Source organism: Scyliorhinus canicula, chromosome 8 (assembly GCF_902713615.1).
Source record: "Scyliorhinus canicula chromosome 8, sScyCan1.1, whole genome shotgun sequence".
Lineage (NCBI taxonomy): Eukaryota > Metazoa > Chordata > Chondrichthyes > Carcharhiniformes > Scyliorhinidae > Scyliorhinus > Scyliorhinus canicula.
Genome location: NC_052153.1, coordinates 169,618,226 through 169,641,503, shown reverse-complemented (window position 1 = coordinate 169,641,503; position 23,278 = coordinate 169,618,226). Strand labels below are relative to the sequence as shown.

The 23,278-nt window shown below is 49.5% G+C and overlaps 1 protein-coding gene across 1 annotated transcript in view; it reads right to left on the bottom strand.

Annotated features, from left to right (window-relative positions):
• Positions 1-385: 385 nt before the first annotated feature.
• The window catches only part of LOC119970691 (NACHT and WD repeat domain-containing protein 2-like), a 216,904-nt gene continuing 194,011 nt past the window's right edge, over positions 386-23,278 (bottom strand). The window contains exons 31-32 of the mRNA XM_038805713.1: positions 2,929-3,053; positions 386-1,325 (exon numbers count right to left, since the gene is read on the bottom strand). Coding sequence (XP_038661641.1) covers positions 1,087-1,325; positions 2,929-3,053 — 364 coding nt within the window. The 3' untranslated portion in view covers positions 386-1,086. The remainder of the gene's footprint in view (positions 1,326-2,928; positions 3,054-23,278) is intronic.

Here is a 23,278-nt window from a genome sequence, read left to right as displayed (position 1 = left end):
TGGGCGCTTCTCCCGTGAACGGGGACAGTGCGGCCAATCGGTCCACAACCCACTCTGTTCTATAGTATTGCAGCAAAGAATGGATCTGAAGAAAGTTGTGTGGCATTTAAAGTGGTTTGCAAAAAGACGTGAAATTGTGCAGTGACGTCAGTGTTGATCTCTATTAGTCCTCAAAACAAAATGCAAAACCACTTTACAATAGTCGAAATCACGGTCTGCAATGGAGTTGTGAAGCTGAAATAAAAACAGAAAACGCTGGAAAAAACTCCATTGTTAAGATCGTTGTTTCAGGAATTCTGAACAAATCAGGAAAGTGTGACAAAGCCCCTTCAAGTTGCTGCTGATTTCATGACTTCCATTAAATACATTGATTCCTTATACAATGTACTGATTGATCATTGCTTTATAAATAGAACAGTCATTATTTTGCTTTGAGACATGACATTCCCGTACCAGCCTCCCCGGACAGGCGGCGGAATGTGGCGACTAGGGGCTTTTCACAGTAACTTCATTGAAGCCTACTCGTGACAATAAGCGATTTTCATTTCATTTCCTATGAAGATAATACGGAAATGGAAACTGTTCATTCAATACACAAGTTAGGACATTGAAAAACAATTAATAAAAATAGTCCAGGGGCTATTGAATGGGAAGAGAATATGTAGTGTGAATGAGCCATTCATCCTTCTAAACAAATGTAGATTGATGTGCTAATCCATTTAATTAACGTTGAACATCAGCTAATGTATTCACGCCCTTTTTACTGGAAATTCCAAACCATGTAAATGGGTTAATCTCAATGAAGATTTACGTCATTATCTGGCAATTAAAAGATACTGTACAGCAAGAATTGATCCTGGAAGCATGCAATTCTAGTTTTGAAATTAAATGGGGTGTCTGCAATTCAGTGACACTGCTCTTTCAGCATAAATACAAAGAAAAGGGATGTAGACACTGCACTTGTTGCACAATGTCAGCAAGCAGAAGTCCCTGCAAAATTCAATAATCTTAAAATGGCACCAACTATTGTACAGCCCAACCAATGTTTAAAATACATACTCAGGCTTGGGTAAGACACTGATTTAATTAAGAATTGTCATCTTCCTCACTGCTACTCGATTCTTCTCCAAACATATCCTCTCCTGTGGAAGTTAGTTCAAGTTTGTTCTTTGATGTCAGCTTTAAGGTGATGAGGACAGGTGTGTTGCTCATACCAAGAAGAATGAGGTTGCTCTCAAGTATTAGAGTCATGTTCTGAATGATGCTGTCAGGTGTAAAAACTGACAGCACTGTGTCACCATCAAGATCCCACATACTCACACCACCTGAGGCAGGAGAAAGAAACAGCTGGTGAACCTCAACTACTTTATTACATTTAAACGAGCATTTAGAATATAGAACAGTACAGCACAGAACAGGCCCTTCGGCCCTCGATGTTGTGCCGAGCAATGATCACCCTACTCAAACCCACGTATCCACCCTATACCCATAACCCAACAACTCCCCCTTAACCTTACTCTTTAGGACACTACGGGCAATTTAGCATGGCCAATCCACCTAACCCGCACATCTTTGGACTTTGGACTGACACGGTCAAATCACTGTGTACTGACTCTCAGATTAGTTCCCCAATTAAAATATCACATGAGAAGAGGACTGAAGTCTTAATTTGGGAGGTGGTTTAAAGATTACTTGAATTATGGAGCGGCACGGTGGCACAGTGGTTAGTATTGCTGCCTATGGCGCTGAGGACCCGGGTTCGAATCCCGGCCCTGGGTCACTGTCCGTGTGGAGTTTGCACAGTCTCCCCGTGTCTATGTGGGTTTCACCCCCACAACCCAAAGATGTGCAGGTTAGGTGGATTGGCCACGTTAAATTGCCCCTTAATTGGAAAAAATGAATTGGATATTCTAAATTTATAAAAAAACAAAAAAAGAGATTACTTGAATTATTAAGAGTTTTACCAGAATTTGATTTAATGGAAGGTAGAGACACACCATTTTTTGAATTTGATGATTTATTACCTCTTCCATTTGAAGAGGCAATCTCATTATGCAACTAGCCTCTATCAATTCTGTTCTTTAGCTGCTCTGAGGTGGATAAGAGGTGCTTGACGATAGTTGCTTCGTTCCTGCACAGCACAGTGGTTAGCATCATAGCGCCAGGGACCCAGCCTCGATTCCGGCTGTGGGTAATTGTGGGGAGTTTGCACGTTCTCCCCTGTTTGGGTTTCCTCCGGGTGCTCCGGTTTCCAATGTGCAGTTTGGTGGATTGGCCATGCTAAATTGCTGCTTAGTGTCCAAAGATATACAAGTTAGGTGAATTAGCCACGATCAATGCACGTGGATAGGGTGGGCCGAGGTAGAGTGATCTTTCGGAGGATAGAACCCGATGGCCGAATGGCCTCCATCTGCACTGCAGGGAATCTACTGATTTTACTCCATCACAGTACCGAGCTCTGTCATGTTCTGCTTTAATTAGCCCTTAGCCAGTAGATTAACAATGTAAATTAACCCAGTGCAAGTTTTCGAGATTCATATTGTGTTGCTGGCGATTGGACAGGGATCACTGCTTGCTTGATGAAATGCCTGCAGTCCACCACTTTGGAGTTGCTAGCCTCCAGTGTGTGCTCATGGGGAGTCAGTAACCAATCCCATTGTGTACTTCCGAACAGTCAATTAAGAAAATGGTGTGGCGGAAAAACAGAAGAGCACTTCTCCATGCTCTTCAGTGGCCAATAAACTGCTGTCTTCTACACTAAGATGTTAATTGAGACCTGGAAAGATCCCTAATCCATAGTTCTAGTGTGCGGTAGGTTGACATGAATAATAAAAAAAAACATGATTGGTGGGGAAAGAAAGAATTTAATCCCCCAAATCATGATTAAACCCAGAGATATTACTTTCAATGGATATTGGCTGCACATACCTGCCAGAACAATAGCTTTAGATCCACCATCTGTCAAATGTACAGTACTGTTTGTTGTAAAGTTAAGGTTTTCATATCCTGGGATAGTCTTGTGGCCTTTTCTGAATGGGTCCCACACTTTCAGCCTTTTTAGTAAAAGGGAAGAGAAAGAAAAACTCACTACCTGTTGACTTGACATGCATCTAAAAGCCAAAGGCCTCGTGTTGTGACCCCAGTGATGGAGTATGAAGATTACTACTCGAGGGTGGTTAGCACTGCTGCCTCAGCACCAGGGAACCAGGTTCGATTTCGAACTTGGGTGATTGTAGAGTTTGCATGTTCTACCCATGTCTGCGTTAGTTTCCTTCGGGTGCTCCAGTTTCCTCCCACAGTCCAAAGATGCGCAGGTTAGGTGGATTGGCCATGCTAAATTGCCCCTTAGTGTCCAAAGATTAGTTGGGGTTACGGGGATAGGACGAGGTGGGAAGGGGGGGGGGCGAGGTTAGGGTGCTCCTTCAGGGGGTCGATGCAGCTCGATGCGCCCTCTTCTGCACTGGAGTGAATCTATAATTCTCTGGTCACTTTTGTGCCTGAATGAGCCAACTGCAAGGCAAAACACAAAGTCAGCTTGTTATCAAGTTGGTGACATTCCTGGAAGAACATTCATGATTCATGAACCAAAAGCATCTTTTGCCTGAACAGCATCTTATCGGGTGTCAGCGGACCTGGAAGTGATGCTGGCCAACTGCTCGTTGCCACTGCATTTTTGTACACTGCGACCACTAGGGGCAGGTAGCGTCAATCTTTTTGAATCTTTTAGCTGGTGACCAGAAAACGGGAAACAATGGCAACCCAGCGTCACTGATCTTACACAATCGTACCTTAAGCATCCATGGTTATTAACAGGTGCCACAGTTGCTTTATGAGGAGGCCACAGTTTGAGTCATTTTGGGAGCATTGTGGGATACACTTCTTGCATTACACAGAAGATACAGTGCAGAAGGAGGCTATTCGGCCCATCGAGTCTGCACCGACCCACTTCAGCCCAATAACCTCTCCTAACCTTTTTGGTCACTAAGGGCAATTTATCATGGCCAATCCACCTAACCTGCACGTATTTGGACTATGGGAGGAAACCCACGCAGACATGGGGAGAACGTGCAGACTCTGCACAGACTGACCCAGCGGGGAATCGAACCTGGGACCATGGTGCTGTCAAGCCACAGTGCCATCCACTTGTGCTACCGTGCTGCATTGAGGACATGAGTGTAACGGGTATACTGTAAACCTGAGTATCCCTGGTCAATAATACAGGGAGGCAGTACCATTCATGTACAATGCTGTCACAGCCAACAGTTTAACAATCCTTGTAAAATATGTCAATATATAGAACTTGATTCAGCGACCCCGTTGCGCCTGGTGCTGATCGGGTGCACGGGGTGAAACAAGCGTGAGCCCAATATTGGGTTCCTGGCCAATCGCAAATCACCTAACTTGCTCCGCCGGCGCGATCTGGACCTCGGCTTGTTATATAATTCACCAGAACACTGGTCGCAGTGCAGTTCATATGACAGACGTCCAAATAGTACTCTCTCCTCTTTCCCCAATATTGATGCCAATACCCCATGAATCGAAACCCATTTCTCCCACACCAGTTATTGAGCCGGTTCAACTATATTCTTATTTACCCAATGGCAATTTGTTCATGACCTTGGTAGTAATCTTGAGTTTATTACCTTAGTGGTCTGTCTTTTAGTGTAGTCCCTAGCATTTTACACCTCCTGGTGGAACCTGTTATTAGTCTTACCTATTTCTTGGTACCATGAAACTGGATCCTTCCCCTCCCACTCTAATTTCCTCTCCAGCCTAGAAGAGATGTCCTTAACTCTGGCGCCAGGCAGACCTTCAGGCCTCATGCTGCACATCCTCCCCATGTGTGCGTGGGTTTCCTCCGGATGCTCCAGTTTCCTCCCACAGTCCAAAGATGTGCAGGTTAGGTGGATTGGCCATGATAAATTGCCCTTAGTGTGTCCAAAATTGCCCTTAGTGTTGGGTGGGGTTACTGGGTTATGGGGATAGGGTGGAGGTGTTAACTTTGGGTAGGGTGCTCTTTCCAAGAGCCGGTGCAGACTCGATGGGCCGAATGGCCTCCTTCTGCACTGTAAATTCTATGAAATGCTCTCAGCTGCATTGAACAGTATCCCCCCCCCCCCCCACACACACACACACACACACACACACACACTGTACCATACCCTATACTCCCACAATGTTTCTTTTCACTCCCACACTTGCTTCGGCACGGTAGTATAGTGGTTCGCGCAATTGCTTCACAGCTCCAGGGTCCCAGGTTCGAATCCCAGCTTGGGTCACTGTCTGTGCGGAGTCTCCACATCCTCCCCGTGTGTGCGTGGGTTTCCTCCAGGTGCTCCGGTTTCCTCCCACAGTCCAAAGATGTGCAGGTTAGGTGGATTGGCCATGATAAATTGCCCTTAGTGTCCAAAACTGCCCTTAGTGATGGGTGGGGTTACTGGGTTATGGGGGTGTGGGCTTGGGTAGGGTGCTCTTTCCAAGAGTCGGTGCAGACTCGATGGGCCGGATGGCCTCCTTCTGCACTGTAAATTCTATGAATGCCCCGTTGCTGGGATTATTTTCACACCCTCCAAGCATTTCCTGCTGTCGTCCACACAAACTGCCAGTAAATCAAAGCTATTGGATAATTGCAAGGGCTGAAGCTCCGCTGCATTCTGGATCCACATACTTGTCTCACCTGCATTCACAGCCTTCTGTTCCTGACCATGGAGCAAATCTGAAGTACCTAGTCTCAAGGTTGTGACTGCCTTCTGGACCAAAGTGTTCAAGTAACTTCCCCCTTCCTGATGCACTGCAGTATCCAAAGCTCTGACTCGAACCTCATTAATTCTACGCTGAAGTTCCTCAAGCTGTGGACACTTGCTGCAGATGTGGTTGCTGTTCATGTGTCTGTCAGCTCTCACGTGCTTCAGCTGCAATGCATCACCTGCCCTGCCATCTTTATTGTGTTTAACTAATTAAGTTTTAACTTTAGAAGTATCACTCAACGATTATGATAGTTATGGAGTTCAATCGGCTATGCTATAAATTTACCATAATACTTTTTATCCCCAGTATCATCAGTTTAAAACTATTGCCCCAGTTTAGAGAGAGGAAAAAACTTTAACTTGCCAACCGCCTACCTGCTCACATAATTAATGCCTTCAGGTTTCGGGTCTCGTTCTGGTTCCCTCTCTTGGGCCATTTTTCTTTGTGTAAAAGGACAGAACAGTGCCCCCTCCCTCACCACACTAAGTCCCTCATTCAGCAAAATCCCAGATTTGAAACACCTTTCCTTGCTGCACTCAGTTTTGAGTTGCACCTTTAGGACAACGTTTGCCATTTGAATCTATCACCAATAGAAGGCAGCAAAGGATAATCTAATCCACAGCTGAAGGCAAGTGAATATGATTTAATTGCAGTAACAATGACTTGTATTTAACTTTCACATAGTAAAATGTTTCACAGGAACGGTTTGAAGCGGAATTTGAACTCACAGCAGATGGGCATTCGGGCAAATGATCAAAGCGGGAAGCTCTAAGCATATTAAAGAAGGAAACAGCGAGGAGATTTCCAGGAGTTTACAGCCAAGGCAGCTGTAGGGTGGAGTGATTAAAATCGGGATACCCAAGAGGAACGCATTTATCCCTGATAGACAAGAGGAGGCTACAGCTTTGCAGGCATGGCCCCGGAAGGATTTGAAAAAAAGAGAGTGAAATTTAAAATTGAGCCATGAGCCGGAAGGCAATGGCACGAGTGACCACGGGTGTGGGTGAACAGGGCTTGGTGTGAGTGGAAACATGGGCAGCAGAGCTTTAGATGAACTTAAGTTCAGGGAGAGTGAAAGATGGTAGGCAGCCAGGAATGCATTGGAATAGTCAAACCGAGAGGTAACTAAGGCATGGATGAGTGTTTCAGTAGAAGATGAGATGAGGCCGAAAAGTTTGTTAGTGTTTTTAGCCAGAAGTGTAAAATGCAAAATGGATGCTGCATCTTGGGCTCTTTCTGAGGTTCCAATGTAACAGGGGCAAGTTATCAACCAGTTTTTATTCACTCCATATATCAATAAATGACTGCACACACTGGACACCTCACAGGCCGTGGGCCCCCATAGCATTTTGAATGCAATGCTGAAGCCTCGTGCTCCAGAAATAGCCATACCTCGAGCAACAAACATCTCACCAAGGCTCAGTTTGGGTTCTGCTGGGACTACTCTCTTTCAAATAATATTATTAAAGAACACAGGTTAAGGTATCCAGACTCTGTGTCTGCTAAAGCTGTAATTAAGAAGTTAAAAAAGTGAGGGAACCATGGGGCTGGATTCTCTGCACCCCGACGGTAAAACCGCGGCTGGTGCCAGGGCAGAAAATACATTTAGGCGCTCGAAATCGGGACCAGCGCCAGTTCCACGATTCTCCGGGGCCCGAAAAGCAGTACGCCACGTCGCGTATCACCTACCTGCGGCCAATGCTGGAGGCCTTCTCCGCCCCGACCGGCTGACGTGCCGATGGCGTGGATCTAATGTGGTCCTGCCAGTCAGGATACCAGCATGGCGGCTGCGGACTCAGTTGGTGGCCGCCACAGAATTTACAGTGCAGAAGGAGGCCAGTCAGCCCATCGAGTCTGCACCGGCCCTCGGAAAGAGCACCCCTACTTAAGCCCCACGCCTCCACCCAAACCCCCTTAACCCAGTAACCCCACCGAACATTATTGGACATTAAGGACAATTTAGCATGGCCAATCCACCTAACCTGCACATCTTTGGACTGTGGGAGGAAACCAGACCACCCGGAGGAAATGAAATGAAATGAAAATCGCTTTATTGTCACGAGTAGGCTTCAATGAAGTTACTGTGAAAAGCCCCTAGTCGCCACATTCCGGCGCCTGTCTGGGGAGGCTGGTACGGGAATCGAACCGTGCTGCTGGCCTTCTTGGTTTGCTTTAAAAGCCAGCAATTTAGCCCAGTGAGCTAAACCAGCCCCGTGCAGACTCCACACAGACAGTGGCCCAAGCTGGGAATCGAACCTGGGACCCTGGAGCGGTGAAGCAACTGTGCCACTATGCTACCGTGCTGCCATGGTCGGGAGCGGGCTGATCGGAGGGTAGGGGGGACCTTATAAGGCACCGGACTAATTTTGGGCGGGCGGTTAGGGTCGGGCGTGCGGCTGATCAGGGGCACTATTTGGAGGGTCCAGCTCCGGGGTCTGAATTCTATTTGGAGGGTCCAGCTCTGCAGTCTGAATTCGCCATGGAGCATATTGCAGCCGCTAGAGGGGGGGGGGGGGGGGGGGGGGGGGGAACCGGGTTGCTGCTGGAATGGCCAAGGGGAGCTGGAGTCTGTAGGGGAGGTCGGGGAGGGGGTCTGCCGCTGGGAGGAACGGGAAGTGCCGGGGTCACGGGCACGTGGCTGGCCTAGGAAGGGGTATGGCTAGTCGACCGGGGAGGGGGGGCGGGCAGCCCCCTGATCCGGCTGATAACTTGGAACGTAAGAGGCCTGAACGGGCCGGTCAAACGGGCCCGTGTGTTCGCGCACCTGAAGGGGCTAAAGGCAGATGTGGCCGTGCTTCAGGAAACGCATTTACGTGTGGCAGGTCAGGTAAGGCTAAGAAAGGGGTGGGTAGGACAGGTGTTCCATTCAGGGCTGGATGCAAAAAATCGGGGGGGGTGGCGACCTTGGTGGGGGACGAGGTGTCGTTTGAGGGCGTTGAGCATCGTCGTAGACAATGGAGGTAGGTATGTGATGGTGAGGTGGTAAGCTGCAGGGGGGTGCAGGTAGTTTTGGTAAATGTATAGCCCCGAATTGGGACGATCCGGGTTTATTGCGGCGCATGTTGGGCCGGATCCCGCACTTAGAGACAGGGGGCTTGATAATGGGCGGGGACTTCAACACTGTGCTGGATCCAGCATTAGATCGCTCTAGGTCTAAGCCGGGCAGGAGGCCGGGGGCGGGCAAGGTGCTGAGGGAGTTTATGGACCAGATTGGGGGTGGGGGGGTGGATCCGTGGAAGTTTGCGAGGCCGGGGGCCAGGGAATTCTCATTCTTTTCCCATGTTCATAAGGCCTACTCTCGGATTGACTTTTTTGTAATGAGCCGGGGCGCTGATCCCGAGGGTAGAGGACACGGAGTATTCGGCGATAGTCATCCCTGACTATGCCCCGCATTGGGTGGACCTCGAGCTGGGGGAGGAGAGGGATCACCGCCCGCTGTGGCATTTGGAGGTGGGGCTGTTGGCGGACGAAGAGGTTAGCGGGCGAATCCGGGGGTGTATAGAGAGGTACCTGGAGGCCAATGATAACGGTGAGGTGCAAGTAGGGGTGGTTTGGGAGGCGTTGAAAGCGGTGGTCAGGGGAGAGCTGATCTCCATCAGGGCCTATAAAGAAGGAAAGGAGAGGAGAGAGAGGGAGAGGCTAGTGGGGGAGATGGTAAGGGTAGATAGGAAATACTCAGAGGGATTACTTAAGGAGCGGCGCAGCCTCCAGGCCGAGTTTGACTTGTCGACCACCAGGAAGGCGGAGGTGCAGTGGAGGAAGGCGCAAGGGGCGGTGTATGAGTATGGCGAGAAGGCCAGCAGGATGTTGGCACACCAGCTCTGGAAACGGGAGGCAGCGAGGGAGATTGGGGGAGTGAGGGAAGGAGGGGGGAATATGGTGCGAAGTGCGGTGGGTATCAACCGCGTCTTCAGGGACTTCGATGAGGGACTGTATCGGACTGAGCCCCCATTGGAGGAAGGGGGATGGGTTGCTTTTTGGACCGGCTAAGGTTCCTGAGGGTGGAGGAGGAGCAGGTGACGGGGCTGGGGGTGCCGGTTGGGTTGGAGGAACTGGTCAAGGGACGAGGGAGCATGCAGGCAGGGAAGGCACCAGGGTCAGATGGGTTCCCGGTGGAATTCTACAGGAAATACGTGGACCTGTTGGGCCCGCTGCTGGTTAGGACTTTCAATGAGGCAAGGGAGGGGAGGTCCTGCCCCCGATGATGTCTAGGGCGCTGATCTCTCTGATTTTGAAGCGGGACAAGGACCCTTTACAGTGCGGAACGTATAGGCCGATTTCACTTCTCAATGTGGATACAAAACTGCTGACAAAGATACTGGCCATGAGGATTGAGGACTGTGTCCCGGGGATTATACACGAGGATCAGACGGGTTTTGTGAAAGGGAGGCAGATGACTATCAACGTACATAGGGTCCTGAATGTAATTATGATGACGGCAGTGGAGGGGGAGGTGGAGGTAGTGGTAGCTATGGACGCGGAGAAGGCCTTCGATAGGTTGGAGTGGGGGTACCTGTGGGAGGTGTTGAGGAGGTTTGGGTTTGGGGAGAGGTTCGTCAGCTGGGTGAGACTGCTGTAGGAGGCCCCGGTGGCGTGTGTGGCCACGAACAGGAGTAGGTCGGAATATTTCCGCTATACCGAGGAACGAGGCAGGGGTGTCCTTTATCCCCCCTGCTCTTTGCGCTGGCAATTGAGCCCCTGGCCATGGCTTTGAGGGAGTCTGGGAACTGGAGGGGGTTGGTGCGAGGAGGGGAGGAACACTGGGTATCGTTGTATGCAGCCGATCTGTTATTGTATGTGGCGGACCCGGTGGAGGGAATGCCGGAGGTGTTGAGGATCCTCAGGGAGTTTGGGGATTTCTCCTGGTATAAGCTTAATATGGGGAAGTATGAGCTGTTCGTGGTGCAGCCGGGAGACCAGGAGAGGGGGATTTGTGAGCTTCCGCTAAAAAGGGCAGAGAGGAGTTTTAGATACCTGGGGGTTCAGGTGGCTAGAAGCTGGGGGGGCGGGGGGGGGGCTGCATAAGCTCAATTTAACGAGGCTGGTGGGGCAAATGGAGGAGGAGTTCAAAAGGTGGGATATGCTGCCGCTCTCCCTGGTGGGTAGGGTGCAGTCCATTAAGATGACGGTGCTCCCGAGGTTTCTGTTTTTGTTTCAGTGCCTCCCCATCCTGACCCCTAAGGCTTTTTTAAAGCGGGTTAACAGGAGTATTATGGGGTTCGTGTGGGCTAAGAAGACTCCGAGGGTGAGAAGGGTATTTCTGGAGCAGAGCAGAGATGGGGGGGGGGGGGGTGCTGGCGTTGCCTAACCTCTGCGGGTATTACTGGGCTGCCAACGTGGCGATGGTACGCAAGTGGGTAATGGAGGAGGAGGGGGCAGCATGGAAGAGGTTGGAGATGGCGTCCTGTGTAGGCACGAGCCTGGGGGCGCTGGTGACGGCACGGCTGCCGCTCCCTCCGAGGAGGTACACGATGAGCCTGGTGGCGGCGGCGACCCTCAAAATCTGGGGGCAGTGGAGACGTCACAGGGGGGAGGTGGGGGCCGATACGAGAGAACCATCAGTTTGTCCCGGGGAAAATGGATGGGGGTTCCGGAGCTGGTACAGGGCGGGAATTAGGAGGATGGGGGACCTGTTCATTGACGGGAAGTTTGCGAACCTTAGGGAACTGGAGGAGAAATTCGGTCTCCCCCCCGGAAATATCTTCAGATATATGCAAGTAAGGGCGTTCGTTAGGCGTCAGGTGTGGAGTTCCCGCTGCTGCCGGCGTGCAGGGTTCAGGATAGGGTGCTGTCGGGGGTGTGGGTTGGAGAGTTTAGGATTTCGGCAATTTATCAGGTGATGTAGGAGGAGAAGGAGGCCTCGGTGGAGGAGTTAAAAGGTATGTAGGAGGAGAAACTGGGGGAGGTGATTGATGAGGGTACGTGGGCGGCTGCCTTGGGAAGAGTAAATTCTTTCTCCTCTTGCGCTAGGCTCGGCCTGATACAATTTAAGGTGCTGCACAGGGCGCATATGACCGGGGCAAGGCTGAGCGAGTTCTTTGGGAGTCAGAATAGATGTGCGAGGTGTTCGGGGAGCCCAGCAAACCATACCCACATGTTCTGGGCTTGCCCAGCATTAGAGGAGTTCTGGAGGGGCGTAGTGAGGACGGTGCCAAGGGTGGTGAATTCCAGGGTTAAGCCGGGCTGGGGGCTCGCAATATTTGGGGTGCCGGATGAGCCGGGAGTGCAGGAGGCGAAAGAGGCCGGTATTCTGGCCTTTGCTTCCCTGGTAGCCCGGCGAAAGATTCTGCTTCAGTGGAAGGATGCGAGGCCCCCAAGCGTGGAATCCTGGATTAACGACATGGCAGGGTTTATTAAATTGGAGAAGGTGAAATTTGCCTTAAGGGGATCTGTGCAAGGGTTCTTCAGGCGGTGGCAGCCGTTCCTAGACTTTCTGGCAGAGCGTTAGGAGAGGGTCAGTAGCAGCAGCAACCCGTTGGGGGGGGGGGGGGGGGGGGGGAGGGTGTATGTTCATGTTTGGTTGGAGATTTACTATTGTTTATTGGTTTTCCTTTTCGGTTATTTATAATGTAAAAATTTTGAATTAAAATATTTTTTAAAAAAACATAAGAACAAGCAGTAGGAGTAGGCCATATGGCCCTTTGAGCCTGCTCCGCCATTCATGAGATCATGGTTGATCTTTTGGGAACTCAGCTCCACTTCCAGCCCGAACACCTTCTTCAAAAAACTATCTATCTTTATTTTGAAAATATTAAATGAAGGAGCCTCAAATGCTTCACTGGGCAGGGAATTCGATAGATTCACATCTTTTGGTGAAGAAGTTACTCCTAAATTGAGTCCTAAATCTACTTCCCCTTATTTTGAGGCTATGCCCCTTAGTTCTGCTTTCACCCGTCAGTGGAAAGAACCTGCCCACGCCTATCCTATCTATTCCCTTTATGATTTTATATGTTTGTATAAGATCCCCCCCAGCCTTCTAAATTCCAACGAGTGCAGTCCCAGTCTACTCAACCCCCTCAACTCTGGGATTAACCTAGTGAATCTCCTCTGCACACCCTCCAATGCCAGTACGTCCTTTCTCAGGTAAGGAGACTAAAACTGAACACAATACTCCAGGTGTGGCCTCACTAACACCTTATACAGTTGCAGCATAACCTCCCTAGTCTTAAACTCCATCCCTCTATCAATGGAGGACAAAACTCCATTTGCCTTCTTAATCACCTGTTGCATCTGTAAACCAACTTTTTGTGACTCGTGCACTAAGACACCCTGGTCCCTCTGCACAGCAGCATGTTTTAATATTTCATAATATTAATATTTTAAATAATAATCCCTTTTGCTGTTATTCCTGCCAAAATGGATAACCTCACATTTGCCCGCATTGTATTCCATCTGCCAGACCCTAGCCTGTTCACTTAAACAATCCAAATCCCTCTGCAGACTTCCAGTATCCTCTGCACTTATTGCTTTACCACTATCTTAGTGTCATCTGCAATCTTGGACACATTGCTCTTGGTCCCCAACTCCCAATCATCTATGTAAATTGTGAACAATTGTGGGCAAAACACTGATTCCTGAGGGACACCACTAGCTACTGATTGCCAACCAGAGAAACACTCATTAATCCCCACTCTTTGCTTTCTATTAATTAACAATTCCTCTATCCATGCGACTACTTTACCCTTAACGCCAGGAATCATTATCTTTTGCAGCAAACTTTTCAAAAGCTTTCTGGAAATCCAGATATGCCACATCAATTGACTTCCTATTGTCTACCGCACTGGTAATGTCCTCAAAAACTTCCACTAAATTAGTTCGGCACGACCTGCCCTTTATGAACCCATGCTGCATCTGTCCAATGGGATAATTTCCATCCAGATGCCTCGCTATTTCTTCCTTGATGATAGATCCCAGCATAAGACCATAAGACATAGGAGCGGAAGTAAGGCCATTCGGCCCATCGAGTCCACTCCACCATTCAATCATGGTTGATTTCAACTCCATTTACCCGCTCTCTCCCCATAGCCCTTAATTCCTCGAGAAATCAAGAATTTATCAATTTCTGCCTTAAAGACACTCAACATCCCGGCCTCCACCGCCCTCTGTGGCAATGAATTCCACAGACCTACCACTCTCTGGCTGAAGAAATTTCTCCTCATCTCTGTTCTAAAGTGACTCCCTTTATTCTAAGGCTGTGCCCCCGCGTCCTAGTCTCCCCTGCTAATGGAAACAACTTTCCTACGTCCATCCTATCCAAGCCATTCATTATCTTGTAAGTTTCTATTAGATCTCCCCTCAACCTCCTAAACTCCAATGAATATAATCCTACGATCCTCAGACGTTCATCGTATGTTAGGCCTACCATTCCTGGGATCATTCGTGTGAATCTCCGCTGGACCCACTCCAGTGCCAGTATGTCCTTCCTGAGGTGTGGGGCCCAAAATTGCTCACAGTATTCTAAATGGGGGCCTAACTAGTGCTTTATAAAGCCTCAGAAGTACATCCCTGCTTTTATATTCCAAGCCTCTTGAGATAAATGACAACATTACATTTGCTTTCTTAATTACGGACTCAACCTGCAAGTTTACCTTTAGAGAATCCTGGACTAGGACTCCCAAGTCCCTTTGCACTTTAGCATTATGAATTTTGTCACCGTTTAGAAAATAGTCCATGCCTCTATTCTTTTTTCCAAAGTGCAAGACCTCGCACTTGCCCACGTTGAATTTCATCAGCCACTTCTTGGACCATTCTCCTAAACTGTCTAAATCTTTCTGCAGCCTCCCCACCTCCTCAATACTACCTGCCCCTCCACCTATCTTTGTATCATCGGCAAACTTGGCCAGAATGCCCCCAGTCCCGTCATCTAGATCGTTAATATATAAAAAGAACAGCTGTGGCCCCAACACTGAACCCTGCGGGACACCACTTGTCACCGGTTGCCATTCCGAAAAATAACCTTTTATCCCAACTCACTGCCTTCTGTCTGACAGCCAATCGTCAATCCATGTTAGTACCTTGCCTCGAATACCATGGGCCCTTATTTTTCTCAGCAGTCTCCCGTGAGGCACCTTGTCAAAGGCCTTTTGGAAGTCAAGATAGATAACATCCATTGGCTCTCCTTGGTCTAACCTATTTGTTATCTCTTCAAAGAACTCTAATAGGTTTGTCAGGCACGACCTCCCCTTACTAAATCCATGCTGACTTGTCCTAATCCGACCCTGCATTTCCAAGAATTTAGAAATCTCATCCTTAACGATGGATTCTAGAATTTTGCCAACAAACGAGGTTAGGCTAATTGGCCTATAATTTTCCATCTTTTTTCTTGTTCCCTTCTTGAACAGGGGGGTTACAACAGCGATTTTCCAATCCTCTGGGACTTTCCCTGATTCCAGTGACTTTTGAAAGATCATAACTAACGCCTCCACTATTTCTTCAGCTATCTCCTTTAGAACTCTAGGATGTAGCCCATCTGGGCCCGGAGATTTATCAATTTTCAGACCTTTTAGTTTCTCTAGCACTTTCTCTTTTGTGATGGCAACCATATTCAACTCTGCCCCCTGACTTTCCTGAATTGTTGGGATATTACTCATGTCTTCTACTGTGAAGACTGACGCAAAGTACTTATTAAGTTCCTCAGCTATTTCCTTGTCTCCCATCACTAGATTACCAGCGTCATTTTGGAGCGGCCCAATGTCTACTTTTGCCTCCCGTTTGTTTTTAATGTATTTAAAGAAACTTTTACTATCATTCCTAATGTTACTGGCTAGCCTACCTTCATATTTGATCCTCTCCTTCATATTTCTCTCTTTGTTATCCTCTGTTTGTTTTTGTAGCCTTCCCAATCTTCTGACTTCCCACTACTCTTTGCCACATTATAGGCTCTCTCTTTTGCCTTGATGCATTCCCTGACTTCCTTTGTCAGCCATGGCTGCCTAATCCTCCGTCTGATAACCTTTCTTTTCTTTGGGATGAACCTCTGCACTGTGTCCTCAATTACTCCCAGAAACTCCTGCCATTGCTGTTCTACTGTCTTTCCCACTAGGCTCTGCTTCCAGTCGATTTTCGTCAGTTCCTCCCTCATGCGCCTGTAATTACCTTTATTTAACTGTAAAACCTTTACATCTGATTCTACCTTCCTTCTTTCAAATTGCAGACTGAATTCTACCATATTATGATCACTGCTTCTTAAGTGTTCCCTTACTTTAAGATCTTTTATCAATTCTGGCTCATTACATAACACTAAGTCCAGAATAGCCTGTTCCCTCGTGGGCTCCATCACAAGCTGTTCCAAAAAGCCATCCTGTAAACATTCAATGAATTCCCTTTCTTTGGGTCCACTGGCAACATTATTTACCCAGTCCACCTGCATCTTCCCTACTACCGAAGTTAAGCTAACTGGCCTATAATTACCCGCTCTCTGCCTACCTCCTTTTTTAAACAGTGGCGTCAAGTTTGCTAATTTCCAATCCACCGGGACCACCCCAGAGTCTAGTGAATTTTGGTAAATTATCACGAGTGCATTTGCAATTTCCCTAGCCATCTCTTTTAGCACTCTGGGATGCATTCCATCAGGGCCAGGAGACTTGTCTACCTTTAGCCCCATTAGCTTGCCCATCACTACCTCCTTTGTGATAATAATCGTCTCAAGGTCCTCACCTGTCATAGCCTCAGTTCCATCAGTCATTGGCATGTTATTTGTGTCTGTGAAGACCGATCCAAAAAACCTGTTCAGTTCCTCAGCCATTTCCTCATCTCCCATTATTAAATCTCCCTTCTCATCCTCTAAAGTACCAATATTTACCTTAGCCACTCTTTTCTGTTTTAAATATTTGTAGAAACCTTTACTATCTGTTTTTATATTCTGACCAGATTTACTCGTATAATCTATTTTACTCTTCTTTATCGGTTTTTTAGTAGCTTTCTGTTGCCCCCTAAAGATTTCCCAATTCTCTAGTCTCCCACTAATCTTTGCCCCTTTGTATGCTTTTTCCTTCAATTTGATACTCTCCCTTATTTCCTTAGATATCCACGGTCAATTTTGCCTCTTTCTACTGTCCTTCCTTTTTCTTGGTGTAAACTTTTGCTGAGCATTGTGAAAAATCGTTTGGAAGGTTCTCTACTGTTCTATTAAGGAGGGAGTTCCATTATTTTGACCCAGAGACAGTGAAGGAATGGTGATATATTTCCAAGTTGTGGTGGTGAATGACTTGGAAGGAACCCTCCAGATGGTGGGGTTGTTGATTCACCTTTTGGTGGAAGGGAGGCCATTTTTTCACTACTTCTGCCTGGATTACTCTCTAGCTTCCAGACAGGGTTTGCCTTGAGGGGGGTCTCTGGGGGGGAGGGTCTCTTTAATTAGGAGGTCTCTGGGAGGTCTCCTTAATTTGGGTGTCTCTTTATTTCAGGTGTCTCTTTAGTTAGGGGTCTCTGGTGGGAGGAGCGCTGAGCGGGTCTGCTGGGAGTGGGCAGGTCTTGCATTGTTGGGGGAGGGGAGGGTGGCCTTCTGATGGACTTTAAAAGGCTACTTCCTTGGCCCACCGTGACGTCCACCACGTCAGGTGTACCTGCACCAGTTCCCTCCCACGTGATTCCCAGCCCAGAGGACCAGAGAATCAGGAGGATAAGGTGCCCGGTCCATTAATGCGTACATTGATTCTGACGCAAGTGGGGACCGGAGCATTGGAAATGGTTTCTTTCCCGTGCTGGATTCTCCACCACATCGAGAACTCCGCTACCAGCAGTGACAACGGAGAACCCAGTCCAATGAAGCAGTTTGTACCCATATGCAGTGATGTGACCATCAATTCACTAGAGACACGATTGGAAATAAACTGTGGTTTTAATAGTCTTACAACTGAGCCTGCCTGTGACCAGAAGAACTGAGAGCAGGCTCACGGCTGCAGCACTTTATACTTCCGGTAGTGGGAGGGGCCATGGGCGGAGCCAAGGGTAGAGCCCTGTACAAGCTCCTCATCTTCCCCTATGGGCAGAGCCGCGCATTCCTGACCGGTGCGATGGGCGAAGGGGGGGCGCAGGAAACCTATAGGAGCGGGGGCGCCGAGCATGGGCAGGGAACCTATAGGCACGGGGGCGCAGGGTGTGGGGGGTTGGGTGGGGTGTAGTGTGAGGGGTACTTCGCCAGTGGTGGTGGTGGTGGTGGATACTGCAGGCGCCAGGTCCCGGAGGGAAACGGTGTCCTGATGGCCGTCGGGGTATTCAATAAAGGGTAGTGGGGGTTTGAGTGAAGCAGTAGCACTCTCTCTACTATCGGGTCTGTTTTGTGTTTCCGGACGTGATTCCGGAGGAGAACCGGGCCCGGTGTCCTCAACCAGGATGGGAGCGAAACCCCCGTGGTAGTGCCCCTAGAGAAAACAAATAATCGTTCGTGAGGGGTCTGGTTGGTGGAGGTGCATAGGAGGGACCTAATAGCATGGAGCGCATCGGGGAGGACCTCCTGCCAGTGAGTGGTCGGGAGATTGCTGGACCGTAGGGTCAGTAGGACGGTCTTCCAGACCGTTGCGTTCTCCCTCTCCACCTGCCTGTTCCCCCTGGGGTTGTAGCTGGTAGTCCTGCTCGAGGCGATTCCCTTGTCGAGCAGGTACTGATGCAGCTCGTCGTTCATGAAGGACGAACCCCTGTCGCTGTGTACGTAGCTGGGGAAACCGAACAGGGTGAAGACACTGTGCAGGGCTCTGATGACTGTGTGGGAGGTCATGTCGGGGCACAGGATGGCAAAGGGAAAGCGGGAGAATTCATCGATGACGTTACGAAGGGAGGGGAGTGGCCCTTTGAAATCGATGCTCAGGTATTCAAAGGGCCAGGATGCCGTTACCAGGTGGGCCTTGTCTGGGGTGTAGAAGTGCGGTTTGCACTCCGCACAGATTGGGCAATCCCTGGTGATGGCTTTTACCTCCTCGGTGGAGAAAGGCAGATTTAGTCCTTTGACGTAGTGGGCGAGCCGGGTTACCCCCGGGTGCAAGAGGTCATTGTGGATAGCCTTCAATTGGTCGTCTTGCGCGCTGGCGCATGTGCCGCGGGACAGGGCATCTGGGGGCTCGTTGAGCTTCCCCGGTCGATATATGATATTGTAATTATAGGTGGAGAGTTCGATCCTCCACCGCAAGATTTTATTAATTTTGCACCTTTGCGAGTTGTCGAACATGAAGGCAACCGATCTTTGGTCGGTGATGAGGGTAAACCTCCTACCTGCGAGGTAGTGCCTCCAGTGCCGTACGGCTTCCACAATGGCTTGAGCTTCCTTTTCGACTGAGGACTGTCGAAGTTCCGAAGCGGAGAGGGTTCGGGAGAAGAAGGCAACTGGTCTCCCTGCCAGATTCAGAGTGGCGGCGAGAGCGACCTCTGAGGCATCGCTCTCCACCTGAAAGGTGACGGATTCATCCACCGCCCGCATGGCCGCTTTGCCGATGTCCTCCTTGATGCAGTTGAAGGCCTGGCGGGCCTCAGCTGACAGTGGGAAGAGTGTGGTCCTAAATAGTGGGCGGGCTTTGTCAGCATACTGGGGGACCTACTGGGCGTAATAAGAGAAGAATCCCAGGCACCCCTTAAGGGCCCTGGGGCAACGAGGGAGAGGGAGTTGTAAGAGGGGGCGCATACGGTCTGGGTCGGGGCCCAGGACTCCATTTTCCACGACATGGCCGAGGATGGCTAGTCTGGTAGTGCGGAAAACGCATTTCTCCGTATTGTCGGTGAGGTTGAGTTTCTGGGCGGTTTGGAGAAATCGGTGGAGGTTGGCGTTGTGGTCCTGCTGATCATGGCCACAGATGGTGACATTGTCCAAGTACGGAAACGTGGCCCGCAGCCCGTACTGGTCCACTATTCGGTCCATTGTTCGTTGGAACACCGAGACCCCATTCGTGATGCCAAACGGGACCCGCAGGAAGTGGAAGAGGCGCCCATCTGCCTCGAACACTGTGTAGTGGCGGTCCTCCGGGCGGATTAGGAGCTGGTGGTAAGCAGACTTCAGATCCACCGTGGAGAATATGCGGTACTGGGCGATCTGATTGACCATGTCTGCAATTCTGTGGAGGGGGTACGCATCGAGGTGCGTGAACCGGTTAATGGTTTGGCTGTAATCAACCACCATCCGGAACTTTTCCCCGGTCTTGACGACCACCACCTGAGCTCTCCAGGGGCTGTTACTGGCCTCTATGACTCCCTCACGTAGGAGCTGCAGGACTTCGGTTCTGATGAATACTCTATCCTGCATGCTGTACCTCCTGCTGCGAGTGGCTACGGGTTTGCAGTTAGCAGTGAGATTAGCGAAGAGTGGAGAGGGGTTGATTTTCAGAGTCGCTAGACTGCAGATAGTGAGTGGAGGTAGGGGTCCACCGAAGCTGAGTGTGAGGCTCTTGAGATTACATTGGAAATTGAGCCCGAGTAAGAGTGGGGCGCAGAGGTCGGGGAGTACGTACAGCTGGAAATTAGAGTAGCTGGCGCCCTGAATCGTTAGGGTCGCGACGGTGTGGACCGAGTGCGAGCCCGAGGCGAGGGAGATAGTTTGCAGTGCAGGGAAGATAGGGAGCGAACAGCGTCTTACCAGGTCAGGATGTACGAAGCTCTTGGTGCTCCCGGAGTCGAAGAGGCACGGTGTCCTGTACCCGTTGATTTTAACGGACATCATCGAGCTCTGGAGGTATTTCGGACGTGACTGTTCCAACGTGACTGCGCTGAGTTGCGGGTAGTCGGCGGCTCGATCAGCAGTGCTGGAGTGGCCCCTGTGATGACTGTCCGCTGAGGTTGTAGTCGTCGAGGTGAGGTGCGGTTGATGGCCAAGATGGCGGCCCCCATTGATCGCACGTGGCGGGGATGAAGAAGGTGGCGTCCAAGATGGCCACCCCCGTGCATCACACGTGGCGGGCGGCGAGGAAGATGGCGCCCAAGATGGCGGCCCCCATGACTCGCACATGGCCGGCCGCATGGGGGAGGATTGCCAAGATGGCGGCCCCCATGAGTCGCACATGTCGGGCGGAAGCAGAGTCGGCAGACACACTGCAGCATTACGGGGTCTGCGGGCCTGCGAGTTTGGGAGGCGAGTGCTCTGGACTGCGGGGGAGTTAGAAAGTTTCAATTTTGCCAGGCATACTCGGGCATAGTGTCCTTTGCGACTGCAGCTTCTGCAGGTCGCGTTGCGGGCCCGGCAGTGCTGCCGTGGATGTTGGGGCTGGCCACAAAAATGGCACGCTGGCGCTCCATAGTGGTGGGTGGCATGCAGCAAAACCGGGACAATATACAGGCTGGGGCCGATAAACGACAAGTAACGTTTGCTTATTGCCAAGCAATAACCATCTCTAACAAGAGAAAATCCAATCATTACCTGCCGCTTGACATTCAATCCTATTGCTGATTTCCCACCTATAACACCATGGGGTTACCACTGACCATAAATTTAACTGGAAAATCTTAAATATTGTGGCTGCAAGAGCAGATAAAACGCTGGGAATTTGATGGTGAGTAACTCACCTCCTGACTAGCCAAAACCGGTCCTCTGTCTACAAGGCACAAGTCCAAAGAATCTCCCTGGATTCCATGTGGTCTAACCTTCCAGAGCAGCCTACCATGTGGAACTTTATCAAAAGACTTACTGAAGTCCATATGGACTATGTCTATCGTTCTGCCCTCATCACCCTTCCTGGTCACTTCATCAAAGAACTCTAACAAATTTGTAAGGCGTGATCTCCCATGCACAAAGCTGTGCTGCCTACTCCCTAATCAAACCCTATCTTTCCAAATACCTGTATATCTTATCCCTCAGAATCCTCTCTCGTAACTTACCCACCACAGATGTTAGCCATACCGGTCTGTAATTCCCAGGTTTTTCCTTGTAGTCCTTCGTAAATAAGGGCACAACATTCGCCACCCTCCTCTCTGATACCTCACCCCACCCATGGCTAACGATGATGCAAATATCTCAGCCAGGGCTCCCGTAATTTCCTCTCTAGCAGTATTCTTGGATATACCTGGTCAGGGCCAGGAGATTCATCCGCCTTCATACATTTTAATGCTTCCATCACTTCCTCGACTATATTGCGAACTGTCCCCAATATATCGCCACTAACCTTGCCAGGTTCCCAAGTCTTCATGTCTTTCTCCACGGTAAACACAGAAGAGAAATATTCATGGAGAAGCTTGCCCATCTCCTACGGTTCCACATATATGAAAAATATGTGTCCACTTTGGTCCTTGAGGGGTCCTATTCTCTCTCTAGTTATTCTTTTTCCTTTAATATACTGAAAGACTCCCTTTGGATTCACCTGACTCCTCTCAGCCAAAGCTGCCTCATGCCCCCTTCTTGCCCTCCTAATTTCCTTTTTAAGTATACCCTGTATATTTAAGATGAAGGTGAAATTTTTTTTCACTCAAAGGGTCTTAAGTCTTTGGAACTCTCTTCCCCAGAGAGCAGTAGAGGCAGGGGTACTGAATACTTTTAAGGCAGAGGTAAATATATTCTTGACCAACAAGGGAGTCAAAAGTTATCAGGGGTGGGTGGGAATGTGGAGCTAAGGTCACAATCAGATCAACCATGATCTTATTGAATGGTGGAGCAGGCTCATAGATACATAGATACACAGAATATACAGTGCAGAAAGAGGCCATTTGGCCCATCGAGTCTGCACCGGCCATTACAAAGAACACCTGACTCAAGCCCACATATCTACCCTATGCCCGTAACCCAGTAACCCCCACTTAACCTTTTCTGGACACTAAGGGCAATTTAGCATGGCCAATCCACCTAACCTGCACATCTTTGGACTGTGGGAGGAAACCGGAGCACCCGGAGGAAACCCACGGAGACACAGGGAGAACGTGCAGACTCCGCACAGACAGTGACCCAGCCGGGAACTGAACCTGGGACCCTGGAGCTGTGAAGCAACTGTGCTAATCACGATGCTACCGTGCTGCCCAGGCTCGAAGGACTGAATGGCCTACTCCTGCTGCTAATTCATATGTTTGTATGGATGAGTGCAGATTCAACAACATTCAAGAGGTGTAATGCCATCCAGGACAAAGCAGCCGGGTACCTTATCCACAAACATTCACTCTCTCGACCACTGAAGAACAGTCGCAGCAATGAGTACCACCTACAAGATGAACTTCAGGAACGCATTAAGGCTCCTTAACCAGTACCTTCCAAACCTACAACCATCACCATAGTGTCCAAAATTGCCCTTAGTGTTGGGTGGGGTTACTGGGTTATGGGGAGAGGGTGGAAGTGTTGACCTTGGGTAGCATGCTCTTTCCAAGAGCCAGTGCAGACTCGATGGGCCGAATGGCCTCCTTCTGCACTGTGAATTCTATGATAATCTATGATTAATCTAGGACAAAGGTTCGGCACAACATCGTGGGCCGAAGGGCCTGTTCTGTGCTGTATTTTTCTTTCTATCGACAAGAGCAGCAGACACATGGGAACACCGCCACCTGGAAGTTCTCCTCCAAGTCACTCACCATCCTGAGTTGGAAATATATCACCATTCCTTCACTGTCGTTGGGTCAAAGTCCTAGAACTTCCCCT